General features: G+C 38.3%; 1 protein-coding gene across 5 annotated transcripts in view; it reads right to left on the minus strand.

Moving 5' to 3' along the window:
• Positions 1-3,619: 3,619 nt before the first annotated feature.
• NRIP1 (nuclear receptor interacting protein 1) overlaps positions 3,620-26,624 on the minus strand; it is a 65,863-nt gene continuing 42,858 nt past the window's right edge. For 2 of the 5 annotated variants that reach the window (XM_072341021.1, XM_072341012.1), the window contains exons 3-4: positions 23,617-23,665; positions 3,620-9,612 (exon numbers count right to left, since the gene is read on the minus strand). In XM_072341021.1, coding sequence (XP_072197122.1) covers positions 5,779-9,246 — 3,468 coding nt within the window. In that variant the 5' untranslated portion in view covers positions 9,247-9,612; positions 23,617-23,665 and the 3' untranslated portion in view covers positions 3,620-5,778. Of the gene's footprint in view, positions 9,613-10,603; positions 10,648-23,616; positions 23,666-26,624 lie in introns of those variants that run through there. The other 3 variants (XM_072341006.1, XM_072341034.1, XM_072341032.1) reach the window with 3 other exon arrangements.

The raw sequence follows: 26,624 nt of genomic DNA on the forward strand, positions 1-26,624 counted from the left end.
ACATACCTTATGAAAACCTACCCAAATTCTTTGCAGTTGATTTTAGATTATGATTTATACTTGCCAGAAAGCTCCTGAAGAACCCAATGGATACTTATCTGTCTGAAGAGATGGGAAAGCAAAGGATGATCCATGAAAATTTCTGTAACTGTTATCTAATAAAGCAATGACCCAACCGCTTGCTTGCAACTATACAGTTCTGGACAGCATGCCTATATATCCTCAAATAAAAGTTCTCTGGAGAAGCACCATTCACACCAATGTTGCAACCTACCAGCTGTGCTGGTGTCATAACCCAACTTAAAAGCAGCAGTATATGACACAAGTGCAGTGTTGAATCTTCCTACAGTCTTCACAGACAAATTAAATTCGTTCTTCTACATTTGCTTAAGATCCGATGCTTAACGCAACCGAAACGTTCTTTCTGTGATGTGGGCCAAAGCAGATTTTAATCGGAAAGCGCACCTTTTCTGCCCCACCCAGGCAATCTGAAGAAGTTTCAACATTTGCTTAAACTCATTTTCACATGATAATCCTCATTGAAAGGCTTCCGACTTCTGGTTGCTGATTTCAGCAGCACTCCGACAACAACACGACCCGTGAAATAAAGCAGATGTGAAAACCATTGAGACAATGCATTTTTGTTTCTCATTTATTCAAATCTTCTGCAGGAAGTAAACACTGAAAGATTTTAAAAAAACTTCACACTGCAGTATGTACAGTTTTGTGACATCACATGAGGAAATTAACTTCTAATAAAAAAGAAAAAAATATATGAGACCAGTTAGATAAATTACTGAAAACACATCACGATAAAATCGGTCGTGGTAAAATCCCAAATTCTTATATGTGTGGCAATGAAAATCAATATTCCTTTGTTTTACAGCAACGGAATAGTCCCGGTACAATATCGTGGTAACGCAGAATGGAATCCCAACATACATGACTGATGACAGTTGTATGAATACTTCACGTTTTAAAAGTAAGTTTGCAGTTGTTTGTTGTTGGTGGTTTGTTTGTTTGTTTTTTTCCCCAGACCCTTTTGATTTGAAGCACATTCTTTCACAAAGCTAAAATACCACAGCAGAAGTCATGTCCAGAAGTGGAATACTGTTGTGTTTTGAACTGACCTGACTTGTTAAGACATTTTTTTTTTTTGCCAACGCACAGATGCACAGGGTCCCCCATGCACTTTTCATGCAGCAGGTAATCACAACTTTAAATAAAAGTATTTTTCTATACATTCTTCCAGACTTGCAACTGTATACATACATGCAAAAGTTTTTAAACCTATGTGATCGTATTTACACTTATACATGGAATATACATAACAAAAAAAAAAAAAAAAAAAGATTAAAATGTTTTCTTTTGTTTTGTGTTTGTTTTTTTTTTCCTTTGCATTAGAACAATACAAAATATGTATTTTTCATTAAGGAAACCACTATTTACATCACCTTTTTAAAAACCGATTTCAACATATTATAGGTGTAACAAGTCAATCTATTTACATTATATATAAATATATATAATATATACTTACCAGTTTACTCCTCTGTAAGATGTGGCAGAGAACAAACTGGTAATATCATGTCACTGACGTCAATGAGAGCTGTAATACTTTCACCAACACTTAATAGGGTAAATTTAAACCACTCATTTCTTTCATTTAAAAAGATTTGTAAATTAAAAATTTAAAAACATTACTAAGAGCGAATGGCTAAGAAAAGTGAAAGTTATGGCTGAATTCCCTTTTGATCTTACAGCGGTTATAAACTTCTCAAACTGCGCTGACAGGTTAAGCGGTATCAGTGCAGAAGCCCTCTAGCAACACGGCTCTGATTGTGTGGTTGTGTGTCACCTTCCTGTCATTTCCTCATGTTTGGCAGCGGAGATGTTGGAAATCTGGTTCTCTCGATCACTTACACTTCCCTCTGGAATCAAAAGGCATATCTGTGTGGCAATTACAGGTCAAACCCCAAATCTGCCTAGCCTGAGTACTGCACTAACACAGCGGATGAAGCGGCCTGTAGGTCCAACCTCAAGCAAGGCACAGGGCACTTGGCAACCCAGCTGCTGCCGCTGCAGCTGCTCTGAGTTATGGGAGGTTAAAGTCGACTCTGTTAAAAGTCCCCAGGGGATGCAGCTACGACTTTAAGTAACATACACACTCCTAACTCGCTTTTTCATTGCTCCATGAGGTGGAGGCTGCTTTCCCCCAGCAGTCTCACCCATTTCCAGATGCTGTGTCATCTCCTCCCTCCCCCCGAAGCTGAGCTCATATGACTGCACCTAACAGTCCTGCACCTCTCACCTACGCAGCTGCTGCTGCCTGTGTTGGACACGGCCCTGATCCTCTTCAAGCCCACAGTCTGAAGTCCTAGCCTTAATATCACCCTCCTGAGCTGGCAGACCTGTCTTTGAAGCCTCCACTCTCACAGGCTGCGGGAGCATTTTGGGGACAGCTGAAACGCATATCCTGGCAGTACGTATCTACTGAACCAAGGAAATTGGTGTTGCTGAGATCACTGAGCATTACTCAGCAGATGACCTTGGTTTCTCACACATCCCATGAGGGCTGGGGGAAATCAAGGATCTTTTGTGTTGCCTGGAAAAACGCGGTCAAACCTTACTGGTCCTTCTGCTGGTGTAGCAAAGTCAACTCCCAGATCACCCTTTTTTGGTGGAACAACTGTGAGGGAAAACAGCCCAAGGATGACAATGGTCCTTTTTACTCACCCATCCCATGCTATAAGACAAAAAATGATGGAAAAGTCTTCAGTCCTCAGGTCTGAAGGCTGTAAGTGTGGATGGGGCAGATTTTGAAAAAGAACTCTCTTCCCTAGGAGCAGTTACAGTGGTGGCACTGGAGAACTGAGCATAAAAGACTGGTGCCCTCTCAGCAGCTGACTGGAGAGCAGCATTAGCGGGCTCTTTCCTCTCAAGGGCCTCATCTTTATGCTGTCCACAGTAGGCAAGATTCTTCTATGAACTTCATGACCTGAAATTAAGTTCTTGGGTGTTATAATCTACTGACATCCGTGAGAATTGCAATACTCTTCCATTAACTCCAGTTAAAAGAAACCTAAATCGTTAACTGGTCAAACTTAACATTTTAACTTAAACGTTTTATAAAACTTTAAAAACTAAATGTTCAAAAGCATATATTACAACAATAGACTACCATAGAATAAATACATAGGTAATCACACTCCTAGACTCCAGCATTACTTTTCATTATGGTTAGTTAGACTTTTTCCTCCTACTTTTCATCAGAACTTTGTTTTAATGACAAAACACATTCATTCACATCCACCGAAGCCGCATTTTTCTGAGGAGCCCTTCAAGTAAATTATAGCCCTGTATTTACTCTGGGGACCATCTATTATTCTATATTGTATATATTTCCTAGGTATTTACACGTTGTTTCAAGAAAAATAATCAATTAAGACTTTAAGAGACATTTAACGGATGGAACAAATACCATCTTTTTAAATATTTCTGTTGGGTTGACTCATACAAAAAATTCATTTCCACTGTCAATGCAAAATATACTTTATCTCATTAACGATTACTCTAGGAGACATTTGAATAGTCACTGGGCCACTTATAAATGCAAATATTAAAGACAAAATTTATTTCTATATTATACCTCAGACAATGACATTTAAAATGATATTAGATTTGCGTGAAGGTTTTAAAATATAAATCCTCTTTCTACAGCCCATTAATATATTATGCTTCACCCAAATAACATAAAAATATATCTTTAAGTTGCTCTGTTACTTCTCATATAAACCAGGGGTAATGCTTTACATTGGATACTGCCAAACATTTGTGTTCCCTAAAAGAAGGTATCCACAGGAGGGTTCAACAGAATTGTGGTGCATTTTCCAGTCGGCAGAGAGAAGTCCCTTTCAGTAGGGACTGCAATAGAAAGAAGGGACCCCAGGTGGTGGGCAGAGGATGAGAAGGGGACAACAGCTTGCTCTCTCTGCCTAAGTGAGCCAGAAGGCTTGGGAAAAGGTCTCTGCAACAAAGGCAGAAAGGAAAAGAGCAAAATGCCCCATCTGCAAACATGAGCTGAAAAGAAGAAATAGCAGTTTCATCATGTCATCAGCTCTCCGTGGAGAAAATGGTCAATATTAAAACACAAGTGTGGCTTTCATTATCTGTGCAAACTGACTGCTAAGCTGTTTTCTGATAACACAGGGAATTAGAAATGATATTAAAAACAACAGAGAACATTTTTTCAGGGAAGTAAAAAGTCCAGTCAAACTATTAATGTGCATAATTTAGAGGAATCAGATTTCGTCCTCTTCCTCTCCCCATGAGTAGTAAGGGCTCCAAATGGAGTTAACACTGACAGCATTAACAGTGCTGCTTGGCGCTCGCCCAGTCAGCAATTCTTCTAAGGTGTCTCAGCTCTGACCACAATTTTCAGTTACTCCCATCACAGACTGATATTGCCAGATGTTACAAATCACAGCACAGGTGGGGATTGAGGAAAAGGGCAGAGGAGGATTTCTGAGACATATCCCACTATCCATTACAAAACATGACAAAACCACAATTTTATCCTCAGTGCAACCTGAGAAATTATTCTGAAACCAGATTTTCTGCAGAGAACAGGCAGTGCACTGAACCATGCATCAGCTGTTCAGAGAGTAATAAATATTGGCAGAATATGGATTCTCTCCCCTAGCCGTAGGAAGAGGCCAACATGTTTTTAATGAAAAATTCTATCCTGTACTTGAGTGGAAGTCTGATGTGCTGCTTGAGCACAGCTGGCATTCTCTTGTGCAGGAAGCAACAAAGTCTATCTGGTTCACAAACTTTCTACCATTTTCCTCACCAGATCTATGTGCTATGCTTGATGAAATGCAGTACTCCAAGAGGCATTCTGACTTTCCCTTCTCAAGGAGGGAAGTGAGAGGAATGTACTGACAGAAGACTGATGTGATACTTGCGCGATATATGAAAATCTGCTTTTTATATAAAAACCTAGAAAAAACCCTTAACTGTAGCTAGGAACTCATAACTATGGCAAAGGATTCTGAGGAAGGCCTTCGTCAAAAGCAGGGCAAGGAAGAAAAACAGGTTTTACACCACTATTCTGTCAGGACCACAAGCAAGATTTAAAAATAACAATAAAAATTTTGGAAGCACTAAAAATTACATTTCAGTGCATATCAATTATTAACACTGACACGGGTTTTTCCAGCGTGATGAGTTAATGCCTTGGACGGACTGCTCCATTTCTTTAAAGTTATTCATAAAATTTCACAAAGCATATTAAACATTCCAAGAAAAGTACACCGTCTCTATGCTCAGGCTTCCAAAAAAAAATAAGGGTTATTTTACAGGAGAGGGAGGAAACGCAGCATTACCACCACCTAGGCTGTACGCTTACACTTTATGTTATACCAAAGACTTGCAAATCCAAATAAGACTCTGATCAAAGAGTACTCATAACTTAATTTGATGCATACAGAAATGTCTCGTACAAATTACAACCTTTCTAATTTCGTTGTGACAGTCTACAGTAAAGCAAATTTTATCTACATGTATTTTAAATAACATCACCATAAAAATAAAAGGTTTATCAAATGAAAACATGTTTCAGTTAGACCATGCTTTTCTAAAATCATGCTCAATTTATACAGTAGTCAAGTTCATACTCTTTTTTTAAATGTTTTTTTTTTTTTTTCTTTTTCTTTTTTTTTTTTTTAAACAAAGACTGAAAAGCACAGATTGTAAACTCCTTGGTGAGGCTGTAGTTTATTCTGGCTCTTTTTTGATTGTTAGCACTTTTTCCAGAAGTCCATGCACTTCTCCATTCACACCATGTTGATGAGATGTCTTATTTCCCACATGGCTGTTGTAAGGGCTTCTTAAGTTACTAAAAGGAGTTTTAAGCTCTCCGTCAGATGTTAACTCCTCTTTGATTGTGACGCGAGTTGAACTATCAGTAAACGATGGTTCATTCCAAATTTCTTTGTCGTGTGCTTCTTGGCTACTAACAGAGTTGCCGCCTTTCTGTAACATGTAGTACAAGATTGGATTGGTTTTGGTCAGTCTCGGAGAGTCTTTTTCATAATCGTTCTTGTCCATACCTGTGATCACCCATCTAATGGGACCTTTCTCACTGGGCATGGGGCACATGCTAAACTGGTCAGGTTCGAGTCTCCCCAAATGTTCAGGGAAGGGGGAACTGGCAGGACTTTTTACTGGATACTGAAATGTTCTGTGATCTACACAATTGCTCTGTTGCACAGGACTTCCCATTAATGCATTTACTGAAGAAATGCTGAATTCGGGTTTATTAATTGTTGCATTGCTTTTGTTTCCTTTTTTCTTGCCCTCAGTTAGTAAGTTATTCCTATGTTGCGACAGGTCTCTCTCACAGTTTTCTGAGAGAAGCAGCTGTTTCAACACGTTAAAGCCTTTACTATCTCTAGACCAACTCCTATTATCGCTTTCATTATTTGAACCATGACTTACAGCATATTTAAATTCTGAATCACTTCTGCCAAATTTCAGTTCTTGCTGGTTTAGCAAAGGCCCATACAGTGCCTCTGTAGGAGAAACGTGATTGTTTGCAGCATGAGACACATTAGTTTTCATCTTTTTTAACGGACTTTCCAAAGGCTCAGCATGAAGCTTCCTTTTCTTCGGTACTGTGCAAAGACTCTTTGTTTCCAGGTGTGCCGGCTCATTGTTTTGGTGAGTTCTGTCCAGCTCATCTGCAGGGTAACTATCCTGATTCTGTCTCAGCAATCTACTTAGGAGGCCATTTTTGGAAAAAGAAAAATCTTGAGGTGAAAGAGGCTCAGACTTCATCTCCTCAGATGCTGGAGAAGCAGCTGTGTTTCTCTGTAGCGAATGAACAAATCCTTGAAATTTGTTACCCTTGCACTCTCTTATTTGTTGTGCATTTGAATTATAAGGGACATTTGATTCTTCAGACGGTTCAGTTTTTATTTTCACCGTCAATATTTGCTCATTCAAAGCCTTGTCTGTCTGTTCCTGAGAACTTTCATCTCTTAAAAGCACCCTTTCTTTCTGTTCATTTTTACCTTTATTGGGAGTTCCCAGAAGCAGCTGAAGGACAGTTCGCCTTTCAAGGAGATTTTCTATTTCCGAACCTGGAAGTCCTTGTTCAGTGGGTACAGACTGACAACTTAATATTTTGTTATTTTCTTCATGTGTACTTAATTTATTTGTAAGCAGAGGGCTGTTCAATCTATCAATCAAGCCTACAGGTTTATCTGCGTTCCCCACAAGCAGATGTTTGCCGGATCTTTGTTCTTCACTTGACATGGAAGTCTGCATACCACACTGAGCAAGATTCTGCAACAGCTTGCTGGCGCTGAAAGCCGAAGAGTTTTGTGGACTGTCATTTCTGCTCAGCTTAGCTCCTTGAATTTCTTTGCTTTTTGAAAGGTCTATCAAATGTTTAGATGCAGGATTCACCAGCCTGTCTGGCTGGATGCTGCAGGCATATGGTGGTGAGCTACGCTTGATGGCTAATGATGGGTGAGAGAGATTTATAGGAGAGTCTGCTTTTGCAGAAGCAAGCAAAGGCGGAGTGTTCAGTGGAGTCATTCGATTTGAATTGGGACTGTCAGTAACAGGAGTCCTTTTACCAGTTTGTACAGTGAATTTTGCCACATCAGCAGCACTGTGTGGTCCCTGAGGCTCATTACTTTTGTCTACCTTTTCTTCACTCTTATGCCCGAGTAACAGCTGAAGTAGTGTTACTTTTTGATGGGGGTTCAGCTTAGACGCTTTTGGAGTGTCTTTGTCTTCCTTGCTCTCTGGACAGGAAACTTTTGGATCCCAGCTATGAAGCAAGGACTGAGTCAGGTTATCCAGTGACGCTGGTGGACCTGTATCTGGTTTGTCTGTCCTCTGTTTAAAAGATAAGTCTATAGGAAGACAGTTAGAATGGGAGCTTTCGTCATCACTGCTGTCATCTGTAAAACTAGGATTGTTGTCTGAATACTCATCAATAGTTGTTGGTGTGCTACTCTCTTCAAAAATGCTGGCTCTCTCACTCTGTTCGTGGCCTTTTAATTGTTTGGTGGTATTCTGGCTTTTCAGGAGGTGTAAGAGCAAACTGTTGCTGGGAGAGGTTTTCACATTATTCCTTTCCAAGGTACTTTTGAATCCAACATTTTTGGGTGGTGAATGTGTGATTCCCACCGAACTCTGAAACGGTGCCATATTGCTTTTGCTAGATACCATTTTGGTTGATGATCCTGCTTGACCGTTGAGATGGCTTGTCATTCCTTTTGCTAAACTGAACTGGCCAATATCTTTTTGAGCACTTTCTTGTAATCTGGCCATAGCTGCAAGTCTCTCACTTGCTATTTGATTTGCATTTTGTGCTTTTAAAGCATGTTCCCTGGAGTACTGCTGCAAGTGAGCTTCACTTGAAAGGAGTAAAGCTAGTTGGCTGCATGCTACGCTGGGCTTCGGTGAAGCAGCAGGACTAGATCGTTTCTCTACCATGCTTGCCACAGCTTGTAATCTTGCAGCACATGACAGCGGTTCATTTATTACTTTAGGTCCGCTCTGCACTGCATGAGGAGATTCTATAAACCTCTCTTTGGGCAGGTTCTTTGTTATATCAGGCAGGCTGTTGTCCAACTTCTGATCCTTTGCTTTGCTCTTCTTCAATAGAGTCTTCAGGTGACTGGATGCAACACCATAGCACCGTAAATCTTTCTCCACCTGTAAAGAATCATGGCTAAGGGAATAGCCTTGCTCCTTAAGGCTCTGTCTAATCTGCTGTGACAGAGCAACACTCTGAAGCCTAGAGCTGAATGACTGAAGCAAAGAGGCAAGTAATGTGCTATCCTGTTTGCCTTTAGGCACATTTTCAACCATGCCAGCTAACAAAGCTTCCTTTTTTCCATCTAAATCCACAATGGAATCAGACAACCGCCTTCTCTTTGCTGCATTCCAATCTTCAGAAGACTGCAACAGCCTTGCTTTTTTGAGGTGCAACATGCCAGATCCCTGATATGTACTTGTGTTAAGAACTGGACCATTACTTTGACAGCTGGGAAATATATTTCCAGAAATATTAAAGTTTTGATCCTCTCCACTATGCCCAGCAGACTTTTTGTCAACTGTAGTACCTGAGCCTCCTGCTGCTTGATGCATTAGTAATCCCTCTAGGTAAGTTAGAACAGCAGAATCCTGGTGCATCTCAGAGCCAAGCTCTTCTCCATGAGTCATGTTCAATAAAAGTATCCAAAAGGGCTCTGTTTCTATTCACTTCAAAGACCAGTTTGCTGCAGCTGAATTGAGATGCAGAGTTAATAAATAATAGATAGATGTCTATAGCGTGTTCTCACAAACTTTCAGAAGCAACACAGTCACATTCCAGGCAGGTTTCTTCCAGTGTATCTTGATTGATAAACCAGATTTCCAATCATGTCCCTGTGTTGAAATACAGAATATTTACGATGGATGTCGAGGAAGAGCACTCAAAACACACTTCTAAGGCAGTAAAATTCCATTACGTATTTGCTTTCTTCAGTTTTCTCCAGGAAGCTAGTTTGGTTTTCATCTTTTTCCATCTCCATCAAGAACATAGAATACCTAAGTGGAAAAAAAACAAAACAAAACAACAAAAAACAGCGGTCAAGAAAAATAATTTAGGTAAGATTTAAATAAACTGCATAAGAGATTTTTTTCCCCCCACATACAGTTCTAGAGAGATCCAAGATGTACAAGCGTTAATCACACTCTAGAAGAAATTAATGATTGAGTAATGCAGTGAGTCTATAGCACCTAATCTCAAGAACTTTGTGAAAATCATTCTGAGACAGAAAGCATTATGTAAAATCTATGCTAAAGTGAACTATCCTAAGAGTAGCTACTAGAAGTGATCATTGAGTCTCTCTGCTCTAAAACTCCAACTAAGAACTAGTAACCATTAAAGAAAAATCTAAATATTGCTCAGAAAAATTTACTCTGGATTCTACCTCACAGTTCCATCATATTTTTATGTTAGCATGTGAACACACAAGGCATGAACAGCATCACTATGACAGAAAATTAATGGAGAAAAAAAAAAATGCATCTAAAAGTCAACGTTCAGGTTCATGTTGAATTTGTCAAATACCTGAATAAGCAGCAACACATACGAGCATATTTATGTTCTTCCAACTACCATAATTAGAAGAGTCAGGGAATAGGAGTGGAAAAAAAGGCAATTATTAACACATTCCTGCTAGATCTTCACTGAAAGATATTTACTTGTACAATCTTTCCACGTATTCAATGTAAACTGGTGAAAAAGCAGGCCCTTCTTTGAAGCCTTTATGTTTTTGAAGTCATTCTTGTTGATCAACTCTACTCAGTACTTACTTGGATAAGGCAGTATGCTGTAACGTGTAGTTTTAAAAAACACAACAGCTTTTACGCTAGATGTATCTCTTAGTTTTACAATGGTCAATGACAGCATGAACAGTTCACACAGTTCAGTACTGAGATCATTATACCACACACGCCTACATCTTTTCTCTTGCAGTACTACATAGGCATAAATACTCAATATGAACACAGAGCTAAGTGCCTTTCAACATACCTAGCTCTGCAATTTTCTTTCACAGACTAAAAGCATACTTAAATCTGTAAACACAAGTTTTCAGAAGGATATACAAAGGTGAAAGCCGTGCATCCTGAAAGTGAACGAATGCTTTATGATTGATTTCTCAGAGACTTTTTTTTTTTCTTTTTTTCTTTTAAATTCAAAAGCTACAGGCAACTACAAGTTAGAAAAATATCAGATATGAAATAAGTTTAGAATCAGAACAACAGCTACACAACCCCAATGCTAACACCTTATATACATTCCCATAAGAAGACATTCTTACTAGACTTCAAGTCATTTAGGAAAGTTCCACAAACTATTCAAAACAAGCAAGTAAACAGACAAAAAAACGCAGAGAACTAAAACACCAGCAACACAGTGTACTGTAAATGAGTATACCCGTGTAACTAAACAATGAATTGAAAGTTGTCAGCTCATACTTGGGAGTCAGTATTTCTCTCACAAATTACCTATGATCTCACTGTTCCTCCAAAATCCCGTGTGTCACTGCATCGACTTTTGCAAAGGTTCAATCCCAAATGGTTTAAATATAACAGACAGCAAGTCCTCGAAAAAAAATATAGTTCATATGTGATGCTTCTTATGCATACGTCAAGCATCCAGCAAGTGCAATGTCTATACAGATAAGCTTATTTTCTCAAATATTTGGAAATACACTTTTATCCAGAAAATGAAGTTCTCCAGCTTCCAAAAATAAACAGTTTATCTGCATGTACATTTTCACATTTCAAAAGACAATTAAGCTCACAGCACACTGTTCTTAAACAGGAGTAATTAGCACTTGATACCCTGCTTTGTGCTTAAGAACATAAAATTGCATTTTTTTCACTATCACACATTGTAAGGTCATCTTTAAGCTAAAGCCCCAAGCCAATGTGTCCTGTGTTATAAGCTGGTATTCGGCAAGATATTACTATTCATAGCTACAAGTAATTAAAAAAAATAAAATGAACTTTTAAAAAGGCAATGCATTTATGTCAGTTCCTCTGGTACTCAAAAAGACTGTTGCAAGAGATGACACTTGTAGCCAGTACAGTTTACATTCAGGTACTCTAAACAGCGACTTCCTACTTTCATGGTATTTTTGGTTTGTTTGTTTGCAAGCATGTTTGAAATTCCTCAAGGGCAAGGAAACATTCATGATTCTACAGAAGTCTGATTGATGCAAGGGAGCTTTCACTGAAGAGAATGAAATAAGAAAGGCACGTAACATGAGGAAAAGGACATCACCATCTCTTTCAAAGAGGATGTTGTGATCTAGTAACACAATGATTATTACAGCATTAAAAATCCCTGCCAGACCTTATGTGCAACATACAAATATGAAGTCATTTGTCAAGAACAGAAATCACATTTCCAAAAAAGAATCTCTAAACCTATACCTTACTTGTATAAGAAGCCTGGAACTAAACTAAATGGTTTGAAAACAGTCTCACAACTATGCATTTCCAGCAAGTTTTGGACTTGGCGTGCTTATCTCCAACACTCTCTGATCTCAAGCATGGTCATGTGGAATCAGAATCAGCTCTGGGAATTAATGTTTAGCTAGACACAATCATTCAGTAACCTTTTCAAAACATATAGACTAAACCAAAGAATTTCCCTGGAAATGTGCATTAAATATGATTCCAGAAATTATCTGAAATGAGGAAATAAAAGTAGAATGCAAACAAACAAACAAACAAACAAACAAGATAGAAAGAAAAAAGGGGGATTTTATGTGTCTAATGTGTCTGAATCTCCAGAATTGTGTTTAACTATAGTGAAAGGATTGATAAATTAAATTTGATATGCTTTCTTGACCAGGCAACTACTGTGCGTGAGACATATTTTGTTGCTTCGACTCTTTCTTCACAGGTTCTCGTATTCTACAAATAAACAAAACGCTTGTTTTGCAGAAGCTATTTTCAGAACCAACACAACCACACACCGATCACAGCTCATTAAGTCATGTTTACCAAGACAGAACTAAAGCAGCAGCAGGACTCACAACACAAATGCTGTAACCTGGGGAGACACTCCGAAAGTGGAGCATACCATGGGAAATCAGTCCTACATCCTTTTAAACAGTGCTCAGGGAGAATCTGTAGGCAGAGTGAGGAAGATAAGAGAATATTAAAACATACACTGAACTGTAGAAATCATGGATGTCCAGAATATTAATTCTACTTTTGCAGCTATCAAGAGTTCTTCTTTGTTTGCAAACTACAGATACGCTTGGCAGTTGCAAAGATTTCAGTGGCAAGATAACAATAAACTCTAAGATCCTTTGGTTAACATGAAGAATTACTGCCACAAAAGATAATTAAATCAGAGAACAAACCCTTCTAGGTTAAAACAACAACATCTGAGCCAATAACTTTTTGCTGACATATATGTATATACATACATAGCTTAGGTACAGTATATTGCTAAATCCCTGCTTTGTATCAGAAATCTCTTGAGATGAATGCAGCAGCTGAGGCCTCTTCACAGATTTGATTCAGGCTTTCAAGGCATTTTGAAGGTTTCTCTGGCCTGTCAGGCAGAATGACTTCTGGTTTTACTTTTCTGTACCCTATTTTCACAGATGGAGTAATAACAGATGCAAACTTCAAAAATGTGACTGAGAAGAAATATATTAAAGGCTGTAAGTTGCTTAACAGCTTCAATAACAGCACTGAACAAGCACCTAAAACAGGATTTCAAATGATTCTGCAGCCTCACAAGCTGTCTGTAGTGAGATGCTGCAGAGCACAATGAAATCAAGTTCTACGCAAAGATTCCTCAATGCACTAAGAATGGATATTGCAGCAGAATTTTTCAGTAGACTAAACACAAGAGCATAAAGGAAAAAATGGCTGTCACACAATTATTTATTTTGTTCTGAACTCCATTCCTTGGTCTTCTGAAGACAGGAAGGATTCATTCAGAGTGGTGGTACAAGCACTTCTGTTGACTTTTTGCTAAGGTTACAAGCAGTGAAGGAGGCACGATTCAACAACCCACTGCACCAAATGCATACAGCAGCACAAATGTGAAGGTACTTCAAAGGCACTTAAGCATGTACTTTAAGAGAAGCGAGTATTAAGTGTTTTGCTAAATCCCTGCTTTATATCAGAAATCTACTGGGATGAATGGAGCAGCTGAGACCTCTTCACAGATTTTATTTAGTCCACAAAGGCATTTTGAAGTTTTCCTTTCCCTTTTATTTAAAAAAAGAGAGAGAGAAAAGAGCAAAAATAATTAAATTATAGAGCAAAGTTCAGCAACAGGTGAATACTTGCACAGTTGCATTCTCACTAGAGAATTTATGAATCAATATGCCTTTTTTTCCTCTTTCTTTTTTCTAATAATAAATTCATGGAAACCAAACACTTTCCCCATGATCACGGGATATCACTTTGAGAAAGCAAACACCAGCTCCTTCCCAACAGCTTGGCATACTGTTCACTTGTTGATGGGGCCTACTTACACTAAGAGATTTTAAACATGGAAAGGATAGCCTAATGCTTTTAAAAAGCAGAAGCAGGAGAGGGCACGATGTGGATCATGTTGCAGGTTGAAAGGTTGCTGCCTGACTTTTCCAGGGACTCCAAGATACTGCAAGAAGTAGAGCCCTGGTAGCCAGGACCAGGATGCTCCTCACCATGCTGCCACAGTCCTGCTGCATGCAGAATCACAATTCACCCTTTAAAATACCCTCTTTGGGTAATGATAGGGCAGGAGGGCCTTTTCATAGCTTCATAAAATCGTTTGAGTTAGAAGGGATCTTTAAAGGCCATCTAGTCCAAATCCCTGCAATGAACAGGGACCCCTACAGCTACATCAAGTTTCTCAGAGCCCTGTCCAGTCTGACCTTGGATATCTCCAGGAATGAAGCATCCACCACCCCTCTGGAGAACCTGTTCCACCGTCTTACCACCATTATTTGTAAAATGTTCCTTTCTTATACCAACCTAAATCTCCCCTCTTTCAGTTTGAAATCATTTCTCCATCTCCTGTCACAACAGACCCTGATAAAGAGTATGTCCCCTTCTTTACCACAGTCTACCTTTAGATACTGAAAGGCTGCTATCAGGTTGCTTGGGAGCCTTCTCTTCCCCAGGCTGAACAGCCCCAGCTCTCTCAGCCTGTCCTTGTAGTTCCATCCCTTGGATCATTTTTGTGGCCCTCCTCTGAACATGTTCCAACAGGTCTCCGTCTCCGTCATACCAGCAACCCAGCATCTGGACACAGTACTCCAGGTAAGTTTCCAGCAGCACAGAGTTGAGGGACAGGATCACCTCCCTCAACCTGCTGGCGATGCTCTTTTTTGCCGGTTGCTATGTTAAGCTGTATAATGCCTAACCATACTTTCTGTCATTAGCAGAAATTTTAAGGTTTGAGTTGAAAGGAAGAAAGCCAAATCAGGCCAGACAATCCTTCAGATGATTGTAGCTGCTTAAACAGTCAGGTTTTGGTAAGTTCTGCAGATTATTGATCTTCTAACAGTTGACACAGTAACTTGAAGGGATGAAAAGAGAGATCATTTTATTAAAGCACACAAACTGCAAAGACCTAAATCATATAAAATTGGTGCAAACATAGAACTAACGCCACAGCAGACAAGAAATGCTGATTCCTCAGGGAAAAAAATACATCCGTTAGCAAACCAACAACTGAATGGAGAAAAATAACTGAACTGTGCTGGCAGGCTATTTACTATTCAGGATTACTCTGGCTTTTGTTTTAAGGCCTGCTAAAATGTAAATACTAACGAGTGCAGATGTCAACTGTGGTCTCTGAGTTGTACATGAAAGGGGTGGCTGTTTATACATTGCTCCTAACAGGTGTGAAGCAAGGGATTCAGACATCCAAGCTCAGCATCATTCTGCTCCTTGGGCCTCATGTGCCTTCTCCACCTAAGCACTGTTGGCTACCCCACAGCTTACAGATAGCCATGTCATTTTTGATTTACACCTGTAACTGAGTGTTTCATGTAAACTTCAGTCAATTCCTCCACAGAGACCCAAACACATATACTTCTTATCATAAATACTATTGGAGGAGCAGTTCTTTTTATTTCATTAAGTGCTATGCAAAAGGTACCTTTGAGTTCATTTCTTGATCACAATCCACTTTCATTCAAAAACATGCACTCTTGCCAGCTCTAGTAATAGGAATATCAATTTCTAAATGCCACTTGTGAAAGAACTGAATATTCAACATTTAGGACTGCCTTGTAAGTTGTTTCTCAACAAATACCGAGGATACCAAAAGCAAACATGCTCAAAAAAAAAGAAAAAATGCATCAAGAGCTATTTTCGGGATACAGATATTTAATAAAATATACTGATAGATACAGCAGAGTGGACAGAGGACACATCTTCACAATCTTTGTATATCGCTTACTTCATAATTACTAACAACCAGACTTTTATTTCACCAGCTCCCCTTAACAAACAACTGATTTTGCTCTGAACAGTGTCAGCTCCCCAAGAATGCAATCTGACTAATATACAGTGATTAATATACAGTGACTTCAGGACAATCGTGGTTTTGCCTTGTGATTATTGCATGTAGATAATGCACTTCCACACATTACAGACCGTCTTGGTGTTGGAGGTAACTGACAGCACAACCATTTCACCATACAAAGGCATATTTCTTGGTTTTGGTGGAGTAACTGTATGTATTCACTGTATGTATTCAGTAATTTGTCTTCAGTCATTTTTATGTTATTTAAACAATAACTGGTTGCACAAAGGCCAAGCTGTGCCTGACTGAAAGCAAGTCAGTTATTATTGAATGTAAGAGATCTGTTCCACTTGGGACCAAGTGTCTCATGGATGACTATAAATGAAATATATTCTAAACTTTCTGCAGAATAGGTTTCATCTAACAGTAAAAAACAACAACCACCCACACAGTAGTTCCATAGTAAGATATAGGATCACACTCACACAGTATTCAATTATATATGCACAGGACTGCTCCAAAAGTAATGCCTCCAATTTTATTATGCTGGCCTATGATGCCAGAGGCAGATGGTGGTATGGTGATAGAGACTCAACCTTCCTGACAATATTTCAGTACACTGTATTGTCACGCAACAGACTGGAGGTGGTACATTTCAGCAGTGGTGATAGCAATGTGAAAGACAAGCCATGTTCTGGATGGCCATGCACAGCTGGCACAGCATAATCAGCTCAATCATGCACATAAGCATATTACGACCAGGGAACTGTGTACAAAGCTGAATACTGGATTCAATGCATTGAAAACAATGGTGGCAACATTTGAATACTATTAATTTTACATGCATTGGGTCCCATTGTTTCTCACAGAGAAACAGAAAGAACACCATAAGGACGTTTGTCAGGACCTACTGAACCAATATGAGGTTGAAGATGATAGTTTCATAGATTGCATCATTACTGGTAAGAAGATATGATGTCACCACTACGAGCTGAAGTTAAAATGGCAGTCCACTGAGTAACAACAGGTGAATTCCCCACTGAAAAAAAAAGTTCAAGATTCAGTGGGTAAAAGGATGTGTGCTGCCTGTTGCGATAGGAAAGGGGGGATTCTACTCAATATCCTGAAACCCAGACAAACCAATTCTGACCATTGCATTGGAACACTGTCTAAGCTGAAGGCTTGAACTTCCAGAGTCAGGCCAGAGAAGAAGATAACCATTCTCCTGCAACACAAAAATGCCAGGCCCCCTATCTGTTTGAAGACTGGGGAGCACATTGCCAGTCTTGGCTACTCTGTCCCACCACACCAATTGCATGGTCTAGATTTGGTGACTTCTGTCTTCCACATCTTGGGGCTGATGAAAAATTTATTGTATAGGCCACATTTTCCAACCAACACCACCATCACAGCTGCTGTAAAGCAGTGAGTCAACTCTGCTGGAAGAGATTTCCCCCTCCCATGTATTGCATACAGGCTCCTGCTTATCACTGGTGAAAATGCATGGTTGATGGTCTTGAAAAATATTGAAAAATGTTGAAAAAATGATGAAAAATAGTGTTTTGTAGCTGAGAATTTGCTCAAATACTGTTACTGTGCTCTTTGTATCTGTTGTAATTTCCACAGTAATAAAAGGAGGCAGTACTTCCAAAATGACCTATGTATAATCTCAAATATAAATATATATTTGAGATATATAGATAGATTTATAGATATTTGAGATATATATAAATGAAAATGAATCTCATATATATATACACATATATGATATATATTTTTTTCATTTAACTGAAAGGACAATATTGTTTCTGTTTTAATGAGACTTGAGCCTTTTGTAGGTCATGTTTCCAAAGGCTAAGGACACATAAAAAGGCTCATATAATTTCAGCTAAGTGGAAAAGGAAAAGCCTGCATTAACTAGAAGGTTTTTTCTAGTTCAATTACAATTACAAAATTGATTTTTTTTTTCTCCTAAGTAGCAATAGCATCAACAGAAATGACTTTATAACATAAGAACAAGTTTAAGTGAAACTTGGGGAGAAAAAGCTAACACTATTCTGTGAAGAATGTCACAGAAATTCCTCATCTTTAAACTGTGCCAGAGTTTATCTGAAAATACTCATATTGATTTCCAACTAAAATACTGAAAGCCTTTTAAGTCATACAGATGTATAGAGATGATTAGTTAACAACACTCTCAGACCTTAGGAATTGTGCTGCAACTCAGCCTAGGCCACGAGTTACATTGACCTAAGCCTCAAGTCAAACTGGAACAACTAAAATACTGTCTTAGCTAAAAAACAATGAAAACTATTACTTCGTATAGCTGCTGAAAAGCCACTGTAAGAATAGCAGAACATTGGCAAGGGGAAATGGTTAACTACCCTTTGATACAAAGGGAAACAGCTTGAAATAATTTCTCAAATTTTATGTTAAAAAACAATGACAACCATTTTAAGCAGAAAGATGCCATGCTGTTATGAAATTGTAGAAAAGAGGTTTAACTAACACGTGAAAGACAGACCTAAACGAGAGCTATATAAAGCAAGTAATTGCAAAATAACAAGAAATGACTATCATTACCAGACAAAAAACAGTTACGCATATGTGTATATGTATACCCATATTAAAACTACACAACACAATATAGACGTGCAATCCATTTTGAACAAAGTATGTGTTTTTCTACATACAAGAACATAGCCAACAGAAAAGAAGTTAATAAAAAAAGTGTTTTTTGTTGTTGTTTTTTTTTTTTTTAATTAAAAAACCCCATCATCTTAAATGTAAGCATCAGCTAACTTGGGACCACCTTTCAAAGTGCATGTTAAACCAACAACTTCATTAAGTCTTTATAAAGTCATATGCCTGCAATGCTAGTTACAGAACCAGCTTCTCTTCCATGTTACCATACCTCTAAAATTACACCTGTGCCCAAGAACCCTGTTGAATGCTTGTAGCACCAGCAAATCATTAACTGGCTGCTAGCAAGTCTCATCATTCTGTAGGAAAAAGTCAATCTCAGCCACCGTGATTAAATCCAGTAATAAATAAAACAGGCTGGTTCAGAAGCTGCACATTTAGATGTATTTAAAAACATGGTTCTACAGAAATTTGCTTAATTTAAGAGTGAAGCTGCTGCCAAAGCACATGACTCCATGGACTTTCAGCTGCTTGCTCATCACCTTCCTTCCACTAACACAAGCACTCCTACAGAAAGCTCCTAATGGGCAAGTAGGACTAAGGGACTCAGTGTCACCAAAGGAACCACCATAATGCCACCGCTGAGCAATTGCTTCACCATTCTCCATGTGGAGAGGTCTGACTACTGGAGAAGCATGTAGGACAAAGGACACAGCCTACTTTTTCAAGTCAAACCACACTTCAGTCCAAAGCAAACAACAGAAGCACTGCTAGCTGTTGAGATTCCCTAAGAAGAAAACCAGACAGACCATCTCTTGAACAAAGAAGACTTTAGTGGTCAGATGAAGATGCCTTTAAGAAAAATTTCAAAATTGCATATTACCCATCTACACGTATGCATAATTTATACACACAAATAGAACAATTAAAGTATTTTTATATTATACCGAGGCGACCTATGAAGCTGAAGTATAAATCCTACTAAACTGAACTTAGTTTGTCCATCCCTAAAATAGATTTGACATACAAACACAAACACAAGGTCAAGGTCACAGATCAGCAAGAAAGATTACAAAGAGGACTGATGTAAGAGCTGGCATTTGATCAAAGCTCCTGGTGATGCTTGTTTGTTGTTTTTTTCCCCCCCTCTTAATATACTTACCAGAAATACCACTATGCTTTCTTTACATTGGTGCATCCTAGGTTTAAGTACTCCCCACCTTTAAGAACAGCTGATCTCCGCTTGTTTACATTAACAAAAGAAGTTAGGCAGGTAATACTGAATACAGTGCAAATGAACAGGTTAAACACTACAGCAACAGTTAAAAGAAACATTAAAACTCAGAAGCTGAGTGAGAACAGTTAGAAACGGAAGAAGTCATATACTGACCTATCCATCCACTCACCCACTAATACATTCTCCAAGCTTGAAGCATGTGCTGAAAAATATTTATCTTGCTGGTCATGTGCAACAGACACCTTCTGACACAAACAGGAGGAAAAAAAAAAGGTGTACTGAGCAACACACAGTCAGACAACATTCAAACCTGCATCACCATCACAAAGATAAGGCGCTCCTTCTAGTAACCTGAAGAACAGTATGGCTTATCCAGCACAGCTCTGATGTTAGTCTAGACATGACTGGGAGCAGATTATATTTAGATAGCGCTATGCCTATGAATAGGTCTGTTCATGTTGGTATAAAGCTTTTATTGGAACTCATTTAGGGATAAACTGCTTAACTTCTACATGGGAATCTCAGACATGGCAGTAAAACATTGTCATCACACATCCATCTTCACCATGTTTCTATTTTAACACATTTAATGATTTCTATTCTCCATCTACTTTCTGTACAAATATGACATTAGCCATTTGATTGGGTTGGCTCAGTCACTAATGAAGAGGCTTAAAGGAATAGGACAGAAAAACAGTGTCAGCTTAAGAAGGCTCCTTTTCAATAACATTCTTTACACGGATTAGATTGCCACTCTTTCGTGCCACAGTATCACCTGAGTTACTACAGCCAGACACAAACCACTCCTGAAGCTGGTATGCAAGCTTCTCAGCACAACAGTTTAGAGGTTTCAACACTGACCCGTGATATCCTAAAACAGTCTCTGTTTAAGATCAAACTGAGTTAAATTTTAGACCTTAGGGCAATAACATTCTGCTAACCCTTTTTTAACCCCTTTGAGCAACATGGAAGAAGGTATGCTAAAATGCAAATTCTTGCTTTCCAACACTAAAAAATGCTAAGAAAGCTTCCCACTGTACTCAAGTGTGAGGAAGGGGAAAAAGAATACACATATGTACAAATGTCAAGCAACGATTATGATTCAAGATTAAGAACATCAGAGGCTCACCCACCATCTGCAAGTTAATGACACTTTCTCTGCGAACCAAACACACACGAAAATGTACAAGGTATCTTACATCCAAAATCACTCATAGAAACATACCTGTTTGTACATGGTATAGTTAAAAAATGTTTTAAATCAAGCCTATTTGAAGTCTAATGCACACCAAAGAAGTCTGATGCACAAAAAGTATTTCTACTTCAATCGAGCTTGTAAATAAGTCAGTTGCAATATCACAGCAGGCCTTTTCTTATATTACCAACTTTCCACTTGATTTTTTTTATGAAGATTAATCTGAACTAAAACAGGTCAGCAGCTCTATTTTTCTTAATCTCCTCCTGCTAAATACGGGTTCACCCCCCACAGTCCCCACAGGAGCAGGGGGCTTCAGCTACTTCTGAATTTGGGATCAAACTGCATGCTTTTCAAGTCAAAGGGATATAAGTAAACTACTATCAATGGGCAGTGGATGATTTAGTCTTTTTTGCTTACCGTGACAACACAGACATTTCATGTCTGAAATAAAATTCTATTTTATTTCCCTTCAGAAGACTCTAATGGGCAGAGGCAAAGCTCTCAGCAAAGAGAGCCTAAAGATGTAAATGCAAGCTATTTGGTGAGTGCTGCCTTTTAAAAGGGGGTAATGACTAACTACAATGAATGAACAGTTAGCCAGTAGAACAACAAAACCAAAATGTCAGCTAGCACAGTGAAGAGAGTGCTTCTTTCTGATCAGCTCAGTTAAGTAGTCCACAGAAGCTGATGATCTTGAAGCACTGGCTGGCTGCTCTGCCTAAATCCATAAAGACACTATTTTTATGTCAGTTTAAAAACAAAAAAAGTCCGTTTTCATGTTTATGTGAAATTTCAAATCTAGATATCTTTTTTAAAGTTGAAATAACATTTAGACAAATGGTGAAACAGTAACTCAAGTCTTTTTTTCTTTTCATAAACTTATTTTTACTGACAAATCAGAACCATGGATTTTAATAGGATAACAAAACGATGGAGAAATCATGCACACATACAGATCCCTGCACTACAGGCATCAAATTCTATGCAACACATCTTTATATTGCAGAATTAGGCACATGATAAATGGACACACTTCATACTGAAAAACAGTAATAGATCACCAGTATTAGAGGCCTGACTCGTCAAGTTGGAGCTCTACAACTTAATGAAAGCATTGTCACATTCAAGATTTGAATGCAATTTGTAACATAATCAGTTATTACTCAGGGCATAGAACAAGATTTCCTATTCTAAACTAGACCAGAATGATTATTCCAGCTTGCCAGTTCCTCAACACACAACTGCCATAGCAGGTGATCTGTCTTGCCACATGCTGGAAATCTAACAACTTAAGCTAGCAGTAATAAAGGCAATATGGGGAAGATGGTTGATTCCTTTCTGTAAACCTTTCTAGCATTGCATAGGGAGTGGGGAACAATACAGGAATAACCCAGAATTGTAATTATAATTTTAGGCTGTTTTACTTAATGCCTACTGGTAAAGTACAGAGAGAAGGAAACTGTCATTTAAAAAAAAAAAAAAAAAAAAAGGGAACTCTATGTCAAAACACAGTAAATAAAGACAGTTCATGCAACTTGAAGTCTCCTATGTACTGTATAGTATAAAGTCATTATTTAACAGCATACAAAACCACCACTCTGTCAATTTAGCTAATCAGGCTAGATATTATTTTCATCTTAGTCTGCCCTGGTAGAGATTGGAGCACAGCTGATGGGTCACAACCCATGTCCTTTGTATTATATAAAGCCATCTTTCCTTGACAGAATCATTTCCCGGCTCAATATACCATCAATAAGCAACTCCAGTGTTTTCCGAATCAGTATATAGTAAGGCACTGTCAGTGACCAGAAGATAAAAGATAAGTTCCATTGGCTGCACATATTCTTACTAAATATTGTATGTTGTTTTGTTTTTAGAGTGGTTAAAAGAATAAAGCCATAAAGCTAGAGGTTTTCATTCTTCCTCTGTTGCTAAACTTGGCCAGTGAATGATACCAAAGAACTTAAGATAACATCAATGTGGTATCTTTCAACACAAGTTCAAGCTCACACATACCTGCACAACCTAAATGAACTGATAGGTGACTCACAAATACCAAATTAACACAGAAGCAAATGACAGTGGATCAGCAGAGATACAAGTCAAAAAGGGCAACAGAAGAAAAGTAGTAGGGAATAGCTTAGGGAGGGGAAATGCCCCTACTCTTATGAAACAACCAAATACAATTTAAAATCTGTTTATCAAGAGAAGGTCAGAAGTTCCAGTAGTCAGTTGATCATATCTTCAGCTTCTTGGGATGCTTACAGCAGATGCCAACCTAACAATCTCAGACCAAAAATTTTCCAGGCATGTGAAATAAACTATAATCTGACTCAGAATTCTTAGGAAGGATAAGGACCAAAGATAGCATGGTTTAGATGTGAAGCAAAAATAAATAAATAAATAAATAAATAAATAAATATGCAGCGTAGTAAGTTTGTTTGCAAGTTCGCAGTCAGAAACTCATACCTTGAAAGCATCAGTGCTGGAGCTCTATGAATCTGCTTTTCACTCCACCCTGCCAAAAATAAATACATTAAATCAGAATGTAGAAACAGAAAACGGAGAACAAATTTAACAGGGAGTTAACGGATGACTTTCCTATTAGCTCATAAAAACAAGTCTTCCTTTAGAAGTAAAAGATGTTTCAAGAGACTAGACTTAGTTCTCCCCTAAAATTGGTCATACTTGTGGAGTTAGTTTCTGATAATATCAGAGCTTGATCACTGTGTAAGCGTTGAAAAAGCTGGTAAGGGGTAACACGCCAAAACAGAGGTGATGGGTTTTCTTAACCTGTCCTAGAAAAAAAGAAGTAATCAGGTAATATAATTATTCTGATATTACTGCTGTCCACTTACTCATGACAAGGCTGACATTGCACACTGCTTTTCTAAGATGTTACTTGTTCTCTCCTTTCTCCTTAACAGTTACCTTCATTTAGTCATCATCCCTCCCCCCTACATAAAAACAACAAACCACCATTCTGCACTACACAGAGCACAGCCGTTACTGTAATCATTTCCTTCAAGACGCTGCCCATATAGGCCTTCACTTCCAAGTTCAAATGTTCTTCTCTTGCACTAGATGTGGTCTAAAATTTCTCATTCGAGTTCTACAGACATTAGTAACCCCTTCATTTCTGCGCACATAGACAAACTGCTTATCATGTCCCTCTTCCATGCTCATGTTTGTACAAACTGTTTACTCAGGCACCTCTCGCACAGGAAATCCATTATGTTTTTGCACTGCTCCCCAGATGAAAATAAACCAAAACAGCTGCACTCTCAAGGCTTGCACTTCACAAGTCATTATAATAAAAATTAACCAAATTCCACTGAAGTAGCTCCAACAAACCAGAGGTTATGTATGCTGCTTGCCTTTCGTCAGAAAATCACGGCCATCTCTGTTTGTCCTACGTTTCTGTACCTGTCAGATGCTAAGCATATCAATAATGTGAGTTCTGCTGGCCAACAATTTGAAGAAGCCATTGAATTGGCATCCAAAATAAATGCATTTTCTATTCCCCTTGGATGAAGAAAAAAAACAACACCCCAAACAATATGGGAAAGGGGGTGCAGAAAGGCTAAAATACACCACAAAAGGGCTCCCCTTCTCTTGTGCTGCTGCTTGTAAAACGTTAAGAAAAGCTCTTTCCCATCCTCGGCTGGTACAACGAATATATCTCTACCCTGTTGCAAGCTGTATTCATTCCTGTGAGCACACACGGAAGACTGACCAGAAAGACCAGCACAGGGGAAGGAAACATTGCTCCTAGAAAAACTGATTATCAAGATGACAACAGTTGGTTATTTAATCACAATAGAGACCAGTGCCAAAGCCAACATGAACACGGAAATTTCTGAAGAGGAACTTTAAAGCAGAGAAAGTACCTGTCCCAGGGAATAGTTAAACATAAACTCAAGACCTAGTTCAATGAAACAAAGAAAGCCTTCTGTCTCAGCTGCCTTAATGAGATAGCCTTGTGAACCCAAACAGCAGGCTTATTTCTGCACGTGCTCTGTATTTATTTCTTTCTTTTTTTAAAGCATACTTTCTCCTCCCAGTCATCAAATTAGGGAGATTGGGTTTACTAGGTCTGATTTCTGTTTCACTGCAAACAAAACTTAGCCTTACTTCCTTCCAAAGCCCCTCTGCTCTTATCTTTAAATCATACAAACCAAGATTTCAGTTGTAGCACTTTTCTAAAGGTGAACAGTTTGGCTTACCAAGAATAACCTACTGGGATGCTAATTCCACTTGCATTCTTTATATTCCGCCAGGTTTATGGGAGCAGGTTTGTCTGTGCTTGACACTTGCTGGGATACAGTGTATAGCATAATTACTATTGTAAAACATCTTATATATCCAGGAATTCAGACTATAACACCAAAGGAATTCCAAAATGAAAATTTTAAATAAACTGAACTCTAATTTACTTTTACGTATGAGAAGCAAAATGAATGTTGAAAGCAAATTGGTTTTGTCAACGGTCTGATGTAACAGTTTAAAGGAGCACAAACAACATATGCCTTTTTGCTAATATATCTTAATGCAACATACATTTTTTTCCCCTCCAATTAATCAGCTTATCTGCCTTTGATTACCTTAAAGCAAATAGATATTTTTCAAGATCAAGTTCTATCCATATTCCTTACAGATCAATCATGAGAAAGATAGTAGTATTTACAACAGTTTTGCACAAACTTTCAACTACTTGGTAAGGATATTCAAGTAAGATCTTTCCTTTTCCAGGTAGAGCCACTAAAACTTCTCATTAAACATCTTTCTTTGTTTGAATGGAAAATTTGATCTTGAGTTTAATTTGTGCACAGTAAAGCTCAGTCATTTTTAATTACAAATTGTCTTGCACTCCATCACAGCTAGCTGGATGCTATAAGAACCCCTTGACATAGTGACTCCATAAGCCTTGGAGTGCACTAGAAGTGTTCTTAGAAACACGGAACTGTTAATAGGAGACATTTTCCCTCCACTGATTGTAGTGTCAGCTGTAATTCTGCAAGAGTCCATGCTTGCAAATTATGGAAAGTGTGCATTTGAACTACCCTTCCACGAAATGATTTTCTCTTTCTCAAAATGACAGTACTGGCAAAATAAATAAATAAATAAATAAAATCTGAGAAGAAAGTGCCTGAAGCTGAGCATCCTGAGCAGTAGCTTTTCCTTTAATCTAACCACAATTTAGGAGCTCTATTTAAAAAACAAAGAGCCTTACTATACCCCACCATCAAGCTGCAAACATTAGGCACCATTCCCAACCATAAAACAAATTCTCATGAACTACCTATTTTGTTTTCCAGGCTCATGCTGTAAATAATCCCAAACTATCCATGACTTCAGTGAACTAAAAAAATTCAATTCTATATTACCTACGTGTAAGATATAAAAAGCCCACTCACAAAAAGCAAACTAATGACAAGTAAGAAGCATCTCAGTTGCCAAAGACCTATTTCAATCAT

The sequence above is a fragment of the Excalfactoria chinensis genome, chromosome 1, assembly GCF_039878825.1.
Source record: "Excalfactoria chinensis isolate bCotChi1 chromosome 1, bCotChi1.hap2, whole genome shotgun sequence".
NCBI lineage: Eukaryota > Metazoa > Chordata > Aves > Galliformes > Phasianidae > Excalfactoria > Excalfactoria chinensis.